The sequence below is a fragment of the Panthera tigris genome, chromosome D2 (genome assembly GCF_018350195.1).
Source record: "Panthera tigris isolate Pti1 chromosome D2, P.tigris_Pti1_mat1.1, whole genome shotgun sequence".
Taxonomy (NCBI): Eukaryota; Metazoa; Chordata; class Mammalia; order Carnivora; family Felidae; genus Panthera; species Panthera tigris.
Window position 1 is genome coordinate 45686369 of NC_056670.1, and position 14427 is coordinate 45700795.

General features: G+C 50.8%; 1 protein-coding gene across 6 annotated transcripts in view; it reads right to left on the reverse strand.

The window, feature by feature from the left end:
* Positions 1-14427, reverse strand: part of ARHGAP22 (Rho GTPase activating protein 22) — a 171070-nt gene that overhangs the window by 34289 nt on the left and 122354 nt on the right. Inside the window, exon 1 of one of the 6 annotated variants that reach the window (XM_042959995.1) lies at positions 3765-3919. The exons of the other annotated variants lie outside the window; for them this stretch is intronic. Within the exon in view, the coding sequence (XP_042815929.1) occupies positions 3765-3816 (52 nt within the window). The 5' untranslated portion in view covers positions 3817-3919. Of the gene's footprint in view, positions 1-3764; positions 3920-14427 lie in introns of those variants that run through there. 6 annotated transcript variants of the gene reach the window in all.

A 14427-nucleotide genomic window follows, 5' to 3' on the forward strand; every position in this document is an offset into this window, starting at 1 on the left:
AAACATTTAGCTCACAAACAAACAAGTGGAGAGGCCAGGATTCAAACCAAGGTTGGTTCGACGATACACGCATTCTCTATTTATAATATAAAACCTCCTCTCTGGCAGCCGAGGGGAGTGCAAGGAAGGTAAAACAGGCCATTAAAGCAAACTCTGGCATTTTCTACGGCATTCAATCGTTTATGCTTACTTTTTCCTCTGCTACTTAGGAAAAGAGTCGTATTAGCTTTAGTTAAAAAAAAAAAAAAAAAAAAAAGTCCTAGCAGCCAATTATTTCAGGAAGAAACGCATCATGAAGGCTGAGGGTCTCGTTACTGTTTTTGGTTTTCCCCTTTCCTTTTTTTAAACCAGGCTGTGTGGCCATTGTGTTTCCATCCCATCCTGACACATGTCACAGGCCTCTGAGGCCTTCTAGAATGGTGCTTAGAGCCCAACCTGGGGTCAACCCTCAGCTCCACCAGGGGGAGCACCGTGACTTAACTTTGCCAAGCGTCAGAGTCCCACACCTGTAGGGTGAAGAAAATGAAGGTAGCTACCCTTTCGGGAGAAGGACATTGAGATACTCCCCTGGCTTAGCACCTGGCACCTAACAAGCTCTTTAAATGTTCACTTAAAAAAAAAAATGTTCATTATTTATGTTTGGGAGAGAGAGCATGAGCAGGGGAGGGGCAGGGGGGGGTGGATACAGGATCCAAAGAGGGCTCTGCCCTGACAGCACAGAGCCTGATGGGGGGCTTGAACTCACAAACCGCAAGATCATGACCAGAGCCAAAGTCGGACGCTGAACCGACTGAGCCACCCAGGCGCCCCTAAAAGTTCACTTTTATTATCACATTCAATTAATACAATAGAAAGCAGAATTTTCCCACCTCAGCACTACTGATGTTTGGGGCCAGATAATTCTTCCTGGGGGTGGTGACGAGCTGTCTTGTGCACAGCAGGATGTTTAGCATCATCCCTGGCCTCCACCCACTAGACGCCTGTAGCAGTCTGTCCCTGTCTCCCAGGCTGACCACCAAGAAAGTCTCCATATATTGCCAAATGTCCCTTGGGGGGCAAAACTGCCCCCAGTTAAGAATCAGATATATAACAACCAGATACATACTTCCTATGAGTCTAAATGTCTTTTACAATTCTACAATCATGTGATGTCCCATGGGCACAGCATGGCTTCTCTGAAAATCATCAGGACCTCATCTATCACACCAGCCTCCTCTTGTGCTCCCATCTCAGTGCTGGGCATTCAGATGCCCCAGGCAGAAACTTGGGGTCACCTGGCCTTTCCCCCTGCCTTGTCCCCACACTGACCAGCTTCCTCTGGTGGGCTCATCTAGTCTCAAGACTCTATGTGATGACCATGCCATCCCTATGCTGACGACTTCCAAGTTCACTGTCCCCTGCCCTCCAGACCCACTCTCCACTGCCTGCCCCACAGCGCCACCGGGACGTCTCCAGGCAGCACACACTTATCAGGCATGAAATCCACCTCTGGATCTGCCCCACCCTCCCCTTCTCCGACGAGGGCGACTCTCTCTTCTAGCTACTCAAGTAGCAACCAAATGCATCTTCAGGTCTGCTCTCTCTCATGTCACATCCATTCCTATCAGTAAGTTCCGCTGATTCCTTCTTCAAAAGATCTTCAAACTCTGACCACCTTTCACTGTTCCACCTGGTCCCAGGTCATCCAGATTACTCTGTCATCCAGATTACTGGCGTGCTCCCTAGGCCCTCGCTTGCCCCTACAATCTGTTCTCAATATGGCGGCCACAGTGGCCCAGTAAGACCTAAACCAGCTCACACACCTCTGCTCAAAGCAAAAACCGCCCCTCTCAGCAGAGTCCTTACAATGATCTTCCAGGCCGCTCACCCCCTATCCCCCATCCCGCCCCAGGCCCCCAGCCCTCCTGCTACTCCTGATTTCATGGCTGCTCTCCTCTTTGTTCTAGGCCATTCCTCTAACCACCGGGCACATCCTTGACCAAAGGTCTTTGCTCCTGCCCTTGCTATTGCCCGAGAAGCTGTTCTCCCAGACACTCCCTCACCTCCTTGAGGTCTTTCCTCAAATGTGGCCTTCTTGGGGAATCTTTCCCAACAACTCTATGTAAACGTCATCATCCACTACAACCCATGCCCCTTCCTGTCCTTACTTTTTCTACAGCACTTATCACAATGCAGCACACACACAGTTTACATGTTTACACGATAGGCTTATTTATACTGTTTATTTTTGGCCCACCCCACCTCGTCTATCTGGTAAGCAACTCCAGCACACCAAGCAGTGCCTGGCACGGGGAGGGCACGCACAGAATCTGGGATGAATGGATGGCTAACTGCAGCCGCAGCAGAACCAAGGGGCACGCACAAGGCACTCGCTTTGAGGCAGGCATGATGTTAACGAACGGGTGAGCATCACAAGTTTGAACACTCACAAAGGAAGTGGTGTCACTATCCCCATCGGACAGGAAAGGAAACTGAGGCCCAGAGATGGTGAGAAACACATCCAAGCTGTAAAACCAGTGAACTAGGACCCTAGGCAGACTAGTTCCTAACCCTGTCCCCACTCTGCTCAAGGGACCGGCCTTAGGTGACCCAGCCAGGACCCCAACCCAGCTTTTCTTATTCCCACTTGGGCTTTCTTCCCCTGTGAGCTCCTGAATTTAAGAATTTCCTTTTGTGCTGGAGTCTCCTTTTCCACCCATGCAAGGGGCTTTGGGGGAAAGGTGGTAACCCCAAAATGCAGCATATTCTGGCACAGGATCCAGAACAGGAACCCACTATCTCTCAACGTTTCTGTACAAAAACTTTTATAACAAAAAGAAAAAAGAGTAAATGTTATTTATGAAAGCATTTTGTAAACCACGGTAGCCCATGGGACTCATTCTAGGACATTCAGGTGGAAAAACTGTCATTCTGATGTAATTAATCAAATACTACCTGTATTAGGCCGGGAGTTATGGAAAAATTGTTTAAAAAATAAAAGAAGTCACTATTTAAAGGTAATAGTAACTGCAATATAGGACTTGTCACAGGACCCACTGTCATTCTACTGGCAGCCCAGGGGAGTGGGGAGCCCCAGGGAAGCCCCAACTGATGGATTCCCAGGGTTGGAGGCCAAGTGTAGGAATATAGCTGGAAATACCGTCTGGGACAGTGTGGTCCAGTGGAAACATAATGAAAGCCACATGTACATTTTTAAACGTTTTGGTAGCTACATTGAAAAAGGTGCAAAGAAACAGGTGAAATTATTTTGAATAATATATTTCACTTATCCCAGTACCTCCAAAAGAGTACCATTCATTTCAACCTGTAATTGATAACTTTAGTGTATTTTTTATACCAAGCCTTCAAAATCCAGTGTATATTTTGTACAAAGAGCACATCCAGACCAGCCACGTTTCAAGTGCTCGGTAGCCAGATGTGCTGGTGGCTACAGGACAGCTTTGAGGCAGCCTAGACTGGGGCTGGAAGGAGGGGAGAAGAGCCACCCTCAGACTTGCTGAGACTGTTGTGGGGGACAGCTCTGAGCTATGCCTTCCAGCCAGCTGGGCTTTTCTGCAGTCTCCAAGGGCTGCCTCCCTGCCCATCCCTGCCAGACCACACCAGGCTGACTCCGAGCTGCCCTCAGGATCCTGTCCTCGTCTCTCCTCATTTCTCTTGACCTCTTGACCCACTTGGAGTCATCAAAGGCCACTTGCCCTTCAAGGGTTAATCACCCCTGGCCCACTGGCCCCGCAACCTGCTCTTGACCCTGGCTGCCCACTTACCCCAGGGCTGACGCCTGCTCCTCTTCAGATACCTGGCTGGCCAGAAGGGCATGGTGTGGCCGGAGGAGTGACCGCTAGACACAGCCAAGCCAGGGACTGAGGCCAGGCGGCTCCGCGTGCAGGAGCTGAGGCTGCCTGTGCGCTCTGCTCAGAAGGCACTGGGCCAGGACCTTTTTGTCTCCTTTGGGGAAGTTCCGCACTTCTCAGGGCCCCAAAGCTTGGACTGTCCCGGGCGGGGGCGGGCGGGCGGGGGCGGGCGAGGAAGCAACAGCCAGATCCCCCAGGGGGCCCTCCCGCTGGGTGCAGGGTCCGGTCCGCTGGTTTCTACCAGCGGAAATCCCTTCAGCCACCGTGAGCGCTCCCTCCCCTGCATTCCTGCCCAGCACACAGCACGGGCTCTGGCCCGCCACTGGGGCTGTCCCGTCCCCTAGCTTGCTAGGTGCTGAGAGCACAGGGCTGGCTGGACGTCCAGCCCCATCCACTCTGTGCCTCAGGGTCCTTTCCAAGCGGAGCCTGGGAAAGCCCATCTCAGTAGGTTGGTGGGGGCTCAATGAATCCATGGGAGAAGCCCGAGTAATATTAAGTCATCACTGGCCACATAATCTTTCAGGTTCCATTTCTTCATCAGCAAAATGAAGCCAATAATGGGATCTGCCTGGCGAGGTTCTGGTGGGGACTGAATGAAAAGCCCTAAGTCACCAGTATCCCTGCAACAGCCGGGGAAGCCAGAGCCCGGGGCGCTTCCAAGGGCCCAGGGCCACCCAGCTGGGATCTGGCACAGCCAGGACTTGAACTTAGCTGTTTGGGACTCTTTCCATGACATCAGCTTCCATCCTTATGGTGTCTCCACCACCCTTGATACAAAAAGAGCTGGAGACAGGGACACCTGGGTGGCTCGGTCAGTTAAGCGTCAGACTCTTTTTTTTCTTTTTAAATGTCTATTTATTTTTGAGAGGAACACAGAGTACGAGCGGGGGAAGGGCAGGGAGAGGGAGACACAGAACCCGAAGCGGGCTCCGGGCCGAGCCCGTCAGCACAGGGCCCCCTTGGGACCCTCCATCTCCCTCTCTCTGCCCCCTCCCACCCCCAAAAATAAATAATTAAAAAAAGAGAGCTGGAGACAGCCCTCTTGCCCAACCTGGCCGTCCCTCCTGCACTACTCATTCCTTCCGGGACAGTGTCAGAACCTCGACCACGGGGAAACTCTGAAGTGATTTCCTAAAGGGCTGGGTCAGGCAGCGGGCACTAAACTCTGGTGAAAGCCTATGCTGGTGTTGATGCCACCTGTTTATTTGCCCATCTTCCCCATTTGTCCATCTGTCCGTCCATCCATCCAACCATCCATCCCTTCAACAAAGAAAAACAGCCAATTAAAAACAAAGCACATCTGCTTAAAACTCTTCAGGGGGCCTGCGGTTCTTGGGATATAATCCAGCTCTGCTGTGACCTTGGGGTCCCAGGCCCCATGACCACACGTCCACCTACTTGCCCACCCTTACTGCTATCAGCCATTTGGGCCCCCTTTCTCTTTCCTCAGACTCACTCTCTTCCAACTACAACCTAGTGCTCAGTGCTGGGTGTTCTCCCAGCTCCCTGCAGGGCCAGCTCCCTTGCACCTTCAGACCTCAGCTCAGACTTCAATTTAGAGAAGCCTTCCCTGGGTGAGAACCTCTGTCAAGTAACTGTCCCTCCTGCCCAATCACTGTCATGCTCTTTTCTCTCCAGGGCTTATCACATGGGGAAATTAGCCTATTTATGTGTATACGTGTTTACTGTGTCTCTGCTAAAGGATGTAAGTTTCAGGAAAGCGGGGCTTGCCTCCCTTGGTCTAGCTGGTATCTCCCAGGACTGGTTCAGTGTCTTGAAAAGGGTGCCAGTGGTCACCATGGGGACACCTGGAAAGCTCTGTGGAAGTGACAGGCAATCTCTCTTAGTACAACATCCAAGTTTGATTGGTTGTTTACAGTGTTCTGGGCACGGTTTCTACAAACTGCCTATTTTAACTCAATGTTTCAGCTTCACAATGACCCTAAAAGGTGGTACAATGATCACACCCACTTTGCAGATGAGAAAACAGTGGCTGAGTCATTTGTCGGAGGTCACATGACTGAGTGCGGCTTCCCAAATGGCCCTGGTCAGCAAGGGGAAACTGCATGTTAACTGGTCCCCTAAAGTGTTGGCCACTCACACCCCACTCCTGCAGGCTGAGGGTCTGAACCCAAGCAATCTGGCTGCCCTTTGTCCTCCCGGTCCCATCCCTGTGGTGAGCGGCCTCTAAGGCCCCAGTGAATGAACCCTGCTTCCCGGCATCACACCCTCTTCAATGTGGGCTGAACCTAGTAACTTGTTTTCAATAAATAGAAAGGGCAAAAGGTGATAGAGGTCACCTCTGGGATTAGCTTCCAAAGACACTGAGGCTTGTGTCTTGTGTGCCCTCTATGGCAGCAGACCTCAGCCAGGGATGACAGCTCACCTCTGCATTTCTAGCAAGCCGTTTTATTATCCTACCTGGGAGAGACCAGGGAGGGTAGAGGGACCAAGTAAACAGGGTACTGAAAGCTGGGGAGGGGGGCGTCTAAACACTCACCCTCCCCACAGTGCTCTGCTCTATCACCTGGGCAGCACTGCCCAGGGAGCCCCAGCTCTGTCACCATCTGTCGCTGGGGAAACAATGCCGGCCCAGGAGGCCAGGAGTGGTGGAGGGTAGCACAACAGGGGGTGTCCCGGGGAGTGGCGCAAAGACTTGGGTCCCCATGGTTCCTTTAGGGCTCTCTTAAATCTGTTTCTCCAAGGAGAAACTTTAGAAGGCACTTGACAATATTTAACATCCATTTTGACGGAAATCTTCCATGAAATAAAAATAGATAGATCCTTCTTCAACACAGATATACCAAAGCCAACACTGCGTTTAGTGGAGAGGCACTAGCAGCGTTCCCATCAAGGCCAGGGAGCCCCCCCCCAGCAGCCCCCCATCAGCACTGGTATTTAACGTTCTCCTGGAAGTCTTCTGCAGTGCAATTAGATCAGAAAAAGAACATAAAACAATAAAAGCTGGAGGGAAGGGTACAGTGTTATTATTGCTCTTGTTGTTTATATAGAGAGAAAACCGAAGCCAGTGGACTGAAAAATGATGGGAGGCAGTAAGAGAATGCAGTAAGGTGTCCAGACGCAAAATTAATAGACAGAGATCCCAAGCTATTTTTAAACGAGAAGAAACAGAAATACCATTGCTTAAGTAGGAAAACCCACATAACAGAATACCAGTTCACCCTAATTTAGTCTATACGTTTAACACAAGAAAAGACTAATAGCATTTTTTTAAATACAACAAGTTGATTCTAAAGTTCATAACAAAAACAGCAAATGCATTTTAAAAAAATAGAGAGAGACCAATTTATTAAACTGTAGTCAAGTATCCCACTGTATAAGAAGTAAAACGAGGGAGGTAACACAGGACGTGAGCAGAGACAGACTCCAGAACATATCGGACTTTGGAAACGACGTTATTTCAAATGGGCCAGTAGAAGACGTTACGTAAGAAATGGAAAAGAGACAAATGGATAGCCACCTGGAGAGATATTATCCAATGGATCCTTGTATCACACTATCGCAAAATAAAAATTCACCACGGATCGAAGATTTCAAGATGAAACACGAAGCCAGAGAAGCACCAGGATCAACGGTGGGAGGAATTTCCGTACGACCTCGAAACTGGGGAAGCCCTTTCTGAATATGACACAAACACCAGAGACCACAAAAAAAAATTTCACTCCATATAAGTTAAAAATATTTGCATGGCAAAGAAAAGAAAGTAAAAAGACAGTGACAACAGGAGGGGAGTGGGATATACAGTTTTCACTTGGGATGCTCTGCGGGTATTAAAAAGAATGAGGATGTGCTTCATGCCCAGATTTGGAATGTTCTCTGCTAGATACAGGGAGGTGAAAAATGCAATGATACGTGACCATGTTTGCATAGTACGGGCGGAGAGAAGAGTGGAAGAGATACTTGTTTGAATATGTGCAAAATATCTCTGGAAGGAGCCAGAAGATACTGGGAGCAGTGGCTTTTCTGGGGAGGGAAGTACGTAGCACAGAGAGACTGGCTTTCCACCCTTGAAATTTGAACCACAGTCCCTACCTTAAAAACCAAATGACGAGCATCTGGGTGGCACAGCCAGTTAAGCGTCTGACTCTCAGTTTTGGCTCACATCATGATCTCACAGGTTTGTGAGTTCTAGCCCTGAGTCGGGCTCTGAGCTGGCAGTGCGGAGTCTGCTTAGGATTCTCTCTCTCTCCCTCTCTCTGTGCCACTCCCCTCCCTCAAAATAATAAATTAAAAACCAATTAAAATAAATAAAAACTAAATGACAATAGTATCTACCATAAAGGGACAAGTGAAAGAAACCTCACCTCATCTGTGGGCAGTGGGGGCGCTGAGGGGTGGGCCGCAGGCTGTGCATTCAGCAGGGAATCGGCCAAGGTGGGCCTACGGGCACCTGGGAGTCACTCAGAGCCAGGGACCAGCTCACCAAGGGGTGGGAGTGGCTTGCAGCTGGAGGTACCGAGCTGAGGGGGTCTTTTACAGTGTTGGCAGGAGTAGATTTTTGTATCTCTTTGGGGGAATAGTTTGACATTATCTATCAAAATTTTAAACGGCCCAGCAATCCTTTCCAGGGAATTTACTCTGTGGCTAATTTGCACAGGTGCATAAGGAGACGGAGATAATAAACTGGGAACAATGGTCCATCAAGTTACATAAATAATGTACTGATTAAATAAATTATGTACATCCAATAATGTACTGATTAAATAAATTATGTACATCCAATAATGTACTGATTGAATAAATTATGTACGTGGACAAAGGACGAGGAAGCAAACAAAGGAAGGTGGTGGGGTAGGTGGTAGGGGGATAATACATTATCACATGGAGAAAGCAAAAAGCAGCGTGATGAATATGCTGACATTTGTGAGAGTCATGTGTGCACACGGGCGTGGTTGTGCGAGCCCATTTCTGCAAGGACAACAGGACACAGGGGCCTGGGAGCTCAGGCAAGGGGCTCAGGAACAGAGAAGCTTACTTCTCACTCTGGACTCTGAAGTGTGTGTGTGTGTGTGTGTGTGTGTGTGTGTGTGTGTGTGTGTGTGTGTGTGTGTGTGTGTGCGCGCGTGCGTGTGGGTGTATTACTGTGGACACAGACTGCTTTTCCTGAATGAAGATTGTTCCTTTTTATTGTTAAGGTGGTTGGTAGCTCCTGTGTTTGGCCCTGGAGAAGTTAGACCTGCCTGTGCTTTGAGCACTTTTCTTTCTTTAAAGATTTTAAGTCGGGGTGCCTGGGTGGCTCAGTCGGTTAAGCGTTCAGCTTCAGCTCAGGTCTGATCTCACCGTTCGTGAGTTCAAGTCCCACATCAGGCTCTGTGCTGATACCTTAGAGCCTGGAGACTGCTTCAGATTCTGTGTCTCCCCCTCTCTCTGGCCCTCTCCCATTCACACTCTGAGTCTCTCTCTCTCAAAAATAAATAAACATTAAAAAAAAAAAAAGATTTTCAGTCACCTCTATGCCCAATGTGGGGCTTGAACCCACAACCCTAAGATCAAGAGTTGCATGCTCCACTGACTGAGCCAGCCAGGTACCCCTTGAATACTTTTGATTTAGGAAAATGCCCCAAATAGCCTCCAAATGGTTTGAGCTCCAACTTCCCCTCTCGCCAGCTCATCCCACGGTGGAGTTTCATTTCTCAAAACCAGAGTGTCCCTGGGAAATCTTTTGTGGTTCTGGGGATATTGGGGTTTTTAGGGAATCCATACTGACCTCACCCCAGGCAGCACCCGTGGGAGAATTGGGAGTGTGATCTCTCTCACGGGGACAATTGCACAAGTGAGGAAAGAATGTGGGGCGGGCCACAGGGTCCTCTCTGAAATCCAAGTCAAGCCTCTCCCTTCCCTGGTAGGAATTTGAGACCACAGCCTCTCTCCTCTGCCATCAGGATGTGCCCCCAGCTCACTGCTTCCCACTGGGGCTCCTCTGTGATCAGCTGAGAGTACCTTTCCAGTCCACCCAGCTACTCTCCCATCTCAGCAGCCACTCCTGGTGCTCTGCCCTACTTCTTGTTCCTGGGATATACCATGCCCTTCATGCCTCACCGTCTTTGCACATGCTATTCCCTCCTTTTGGGACACCTTTCCACTTGGTCCATTTGGTAAACTCCTACTCATTCATCAAAACCCAGCTCAAATATCCCCTTCTCCTTCACCTTCCTTAACTGCTCCCCCTCACTCACTCCCAGTTTTCCTTATTCCATTCTCCCTTCCACAAATATATATACATATTTATTTGACAGAGAGAGAGGGAATGTGCATGCACACAAGAGCGAGTGGGGGAGAAGGGCAGAGCGAAAGAATCTTTTTAAGTTTATTTTTGAGACAAAGAGACAATGTGAGCAGGGAAGGGGCAGTGAGAGAAGGAGACAGAGGATCCTAAGAGGGCTCTGCACTGATAGCATCAAGTCTGACGTGGGGCTTGAACTCAGGAACTGTGAGATCATGACCTGAGTTGAAGCTGGACACTCAACCAACCAGCCGCCCAGGCGCCCCCCAAGAGGCAGAATCTTAAGCAGGCTCCACACTCGCTCAGCACAGAGCCCACGACCCTGGGATCATGACCTGAGCCAAAATCAAGAGTCAGATGCTTTAACTGACTGAGCCAACCAGGCTGTTCCTCCCTTGCACAAATGCTTGTTAAAGGTCTACCATGTGGCAAGCACTGTGCCATGCGCTGGGGACACAGCAGGGACAAAACCAAGAGGCCCTGCCTGGTGGGGAAGACTGGCCTGAACCTTTATCACAAACAAATGCAAAAACCACAATCAGAAGCCTAGGAAGGAATCCAGAGGTCTTGGGGATGGGGGCTGAGACCACAGTTTGAGAACTGCTTCCTCAGGGCCACCTGCCACCAACACCTGGGGCGTACCTGGGCTCGGGGCCCAGCCCCGACTCAGCCTGCCCGGGTCCCCGAGCCAGGCCTGAGTAGTAACGCAGCATGGCCAGGACTGGAAAACACCACTGATGGTTAGGCCGGGGTCCCCTGCCCCCTGCCCACCTTTAAAAAGAACTTTCACGGGGAAAAGAAACAAAAGCTAAAAATAGCAACATATTAAAATGGAATATGCCGGTTGCCGAAGAAGACCAAGTTCTGCGCTGCCCAAGGGTGGGGGGTTGTGAGGGAAGAGGGGTGGGCCTGACACTTAAAATGGAAAAATTGTGATTTATACAGTGACCTGGAGGGAATAATGATTGCATTCATTATTCTAAGGGAGGACAAGGGAACTAATATTTATGAAGCGCCCATGCTGTGCCAGCTTCTGTACCAACCCTTAGATTCCCCGTCTCCCAGGTTTCGGTGTGGGTGCTTCTATAGCTACAATGTCAGCAGCAAAGGTAAAGAGTCCGGTTCTGTTAATGCCGGTCAAGGCTGGTACCCCTCCCAGCAAATGTGTGCAGGAGACGCTGAGACCATGGTCAAGGTCCCTGACCCTGGGATCTAGCAAGTGATGGAGGCTTGATCTGCACCCAGGACCTCTCCTCGGTCCACACCCAGTCTCCCGTCCCCATCCTCCTGGGCTCCCTTCGAGGCTTCTTCGAGGTATGAGATACATCCAGTGCCTCTCCTACACCTGATAGAACATTTTGCTCCCAGTGGGTGCATCAACACATCCGTGAAATAAGTGACCAAAGCACTGTGGGCTGATACCACGTCAGGAAACTGGTACCTTTGCTACCTCACGTTGCTACGGAATATTTTCCCCCACTAACCCCACATGTCTTAGTCTGTGTTCCTCAAAACCAAAGCCTGAGACAAGGGCTCGTGTGCTGGTGGGTCTGGGAAGCTACCCCAGGGAGAAGTGCAGGGCAGGGAAGGAACCCGGGAACGGGGGAGAGCCCAGAAGAATGTGGGATCAAGCAGGCTGCTGCTTTAGGGGGCCTGGGGGCTCCATCCTGCTGCCCTGGTCTATACTGCCTTATGAAACGTGTATCAGAGCTCCCAACCAAGGGACAAAAGGGGAGCAGCTATCCATTGGTTCCAGTCACCCACTGGTCAAGGGTGGTCCCCAGGAGTTTTAACTTCCCTGCCCCCACTTCCCCCACCTTTCCGGAGCTTGGGTGGGGAGGCTCTTCCTCTCAAAGAGGCAACTGATACTTGGGGAGATCCTACAGCACCATCTCTGTGCTTGGCACAGGGACAGTGTGGAGGGGATACCTGGGTGAACAAGACAGGCAATGCCCCACCCCCTGGAGCTTATTTGGGGGGGTGGGGAGGGAAGGGAAGGGGGCCAAAGGACCAGGAAGCAAACAAAGGAAGGAGGCAAGCTCAAATATGGGTCAGGAAAGGCTTGCTTGAGAAGGGGACCCTCGATGGGGCGCCTGGGTGGCTCAGTCAGTTAAGCATCCGACTTCGGCTCAGGTCATGATCTCACAGCCCGGGAGTTCGAGCCCCGTGTCGGGCTCTGTGCTGACAGCTCAGAGCCTGGAGTCTGCTTCAGATTCTGTGTCTCCCCAGATTCTGTGTCTCCCTCTCTCTGACCCTCTCCTGTTCATGCTTTGTCCCTCTCTGTCTCAAAAATAAAGTAAACATTAAAAAAAAATTTAATAAAAAAAGAGAAGGGGACCCTCGAGCTGAGCACTACATGATGAGAGGGGCTGGCTTTCCTGCACTGATCCGGTCTGGGTACAGAAGGCTCAGGGTGGGCAGCAATTGCAAAGGCCCTGGGGAAGGAAAAGCACTGAGGTCCTTTGGGTGGCTTAGTGTACCCAGGAGGGCAGGAGTTGGTCAGGAGGTAGATAGGATGCTGTGGCAGGTACCCAGGGAGAAGACACAATGGTGTAGACCAGGCAGGAAGGGGTGCGGGAGGGACAAAAGCCTAGGTTCAGGTTCAGGTTCAGGATCTGTCTTGGTGTTGGTAGTGACCCAAGAGGAAGTGCAAAATGAGGATCAGCCTCCAGGCACTGGGCCCAATGCTGGGAAGAGGAGGGGGTGTCTTGGGGTGCCTGGGGGGCTCCGTCGGTTAAGCACCGGACTCGGTTTTGGCTCAGATCATGACCTCACGATTTCATGAGGTCAAGCTCCAAAGTTGGGCTCTGTGCTGACAGCGTGGAGCCTGCTTGAGATTCTCTCTCCACGCCCCACCCCCTGCCTCTCCCCGACTCACACTGTCTCTGTCTCTCTCAAAATACACAAATAAACTTAAAAATTTTTTTAAAGAGGAGGGGATGTCTCATGTCACTGTCTCCAGAAACTGCACATTTTAGACAAAATCTAAAAAAGAGAAACCACTTTGTAATTGTAAGCATCAATTTTTAAAATGTTGGCGGTTTCCCTTCTCATCCCTCCCTTCCCAACTGAACCCCACCCGAGCTCAAGCCCAGCTGCGTGAAAAGCACAGACTCAGGGATCCCTGCCCTTTTCTTGGCTGTTAGCTCCCGGCACCCAGGCCCCTAGACCAGGCCTCCCGGGGTACAGGGCAGGGGCCTGTCTTCATTCAAGGGCCTGGCCTAGGTTCTCATCACTGACCCCAGGGGGTGACAGCCAGCCCAAGGCTACATCTCCGTTCCTCCTTTTACCAGCAGCAAGTTCCTATTTGTCCCCCAGGTGCCGGATACACGCCTCCAGAACTGGAGTTTGAGAACCCCTGCCCTGAAGGACATTCTCGGATCCTATCACGGCACAGCCTGAATCCTGCCAGGCACCATGCTAGGAATTGGGGGCACGAATGAAGCCCCGGCCCTCAGGCAGCCAAGGGCAGGCGGGTCAGCCACAGACTGGGAAGCAACCCAAGGAGACAAATTAGCAACCACAAAGACATCTGCTCTCCACTCTAGAATCTCCAGAATCTGGGAGGGGAGGCATGGGTGCCCCTCCTCCGCCTCTTGGCTCCTTATTATGGAGCTAGTCAGCCCAGTTCCCAGTTGTGCATCACAAAACCTCCAACACACAGGTACTCTCCCCTCTCAGCGGGGAGCTGGGGGGGAAAAAGCTTTCAGGCAGCTAGGTTCCCTCCAGCAGCCTGGAGGGGTAGAGGAAGCAGAATTCCTGGGGTAACCATTTCCAGCCCCCCAGACAAGTTGGGCTTCCAGGCCAAGGCCAGTGTGCACAGAGGGGCAGGTCTGGAGGGCTGCCTGGAGGCAGGTGGTAGTAAATGTAGCCAAAGGGCTATAAGTAGTTCTGCTGGCTGGGGAGAAGGGTGAGTGCAGAGATAGGCTCAGGGAAAGCGACCTGCCAAATGGCACAGAAGTGCCCAGCCTGTGGGACTCCACACCCGTGATCTACCCACTCAATCCTACACACTCACCCCAACCTCACAGCTCCTTTCTGCCTGCTCTGGCTGCTCATGTGGGTATTTGTTTTTGTTTCTAAACACAATTTATTGTCAAATTGGCTTAGATGCAACACCCAGTGCTTATCCCAACAAGTGGCCTCTTCAATGCCCATCACCCATTTTCCCCTCTCCCCCACCCCCCATCAACCCTCCGTTTGTTCTCTGTATTTTAAGAGTCTCTTATGGTTTGCCGCCCTCCCTCGCTGTTTGTAACTACTTTTCCCCCTTCCCTTCCCCCGTGGTCTTCTGTTAAGTTTCCCAAGATACATGGACATTCGTTGAGCTAC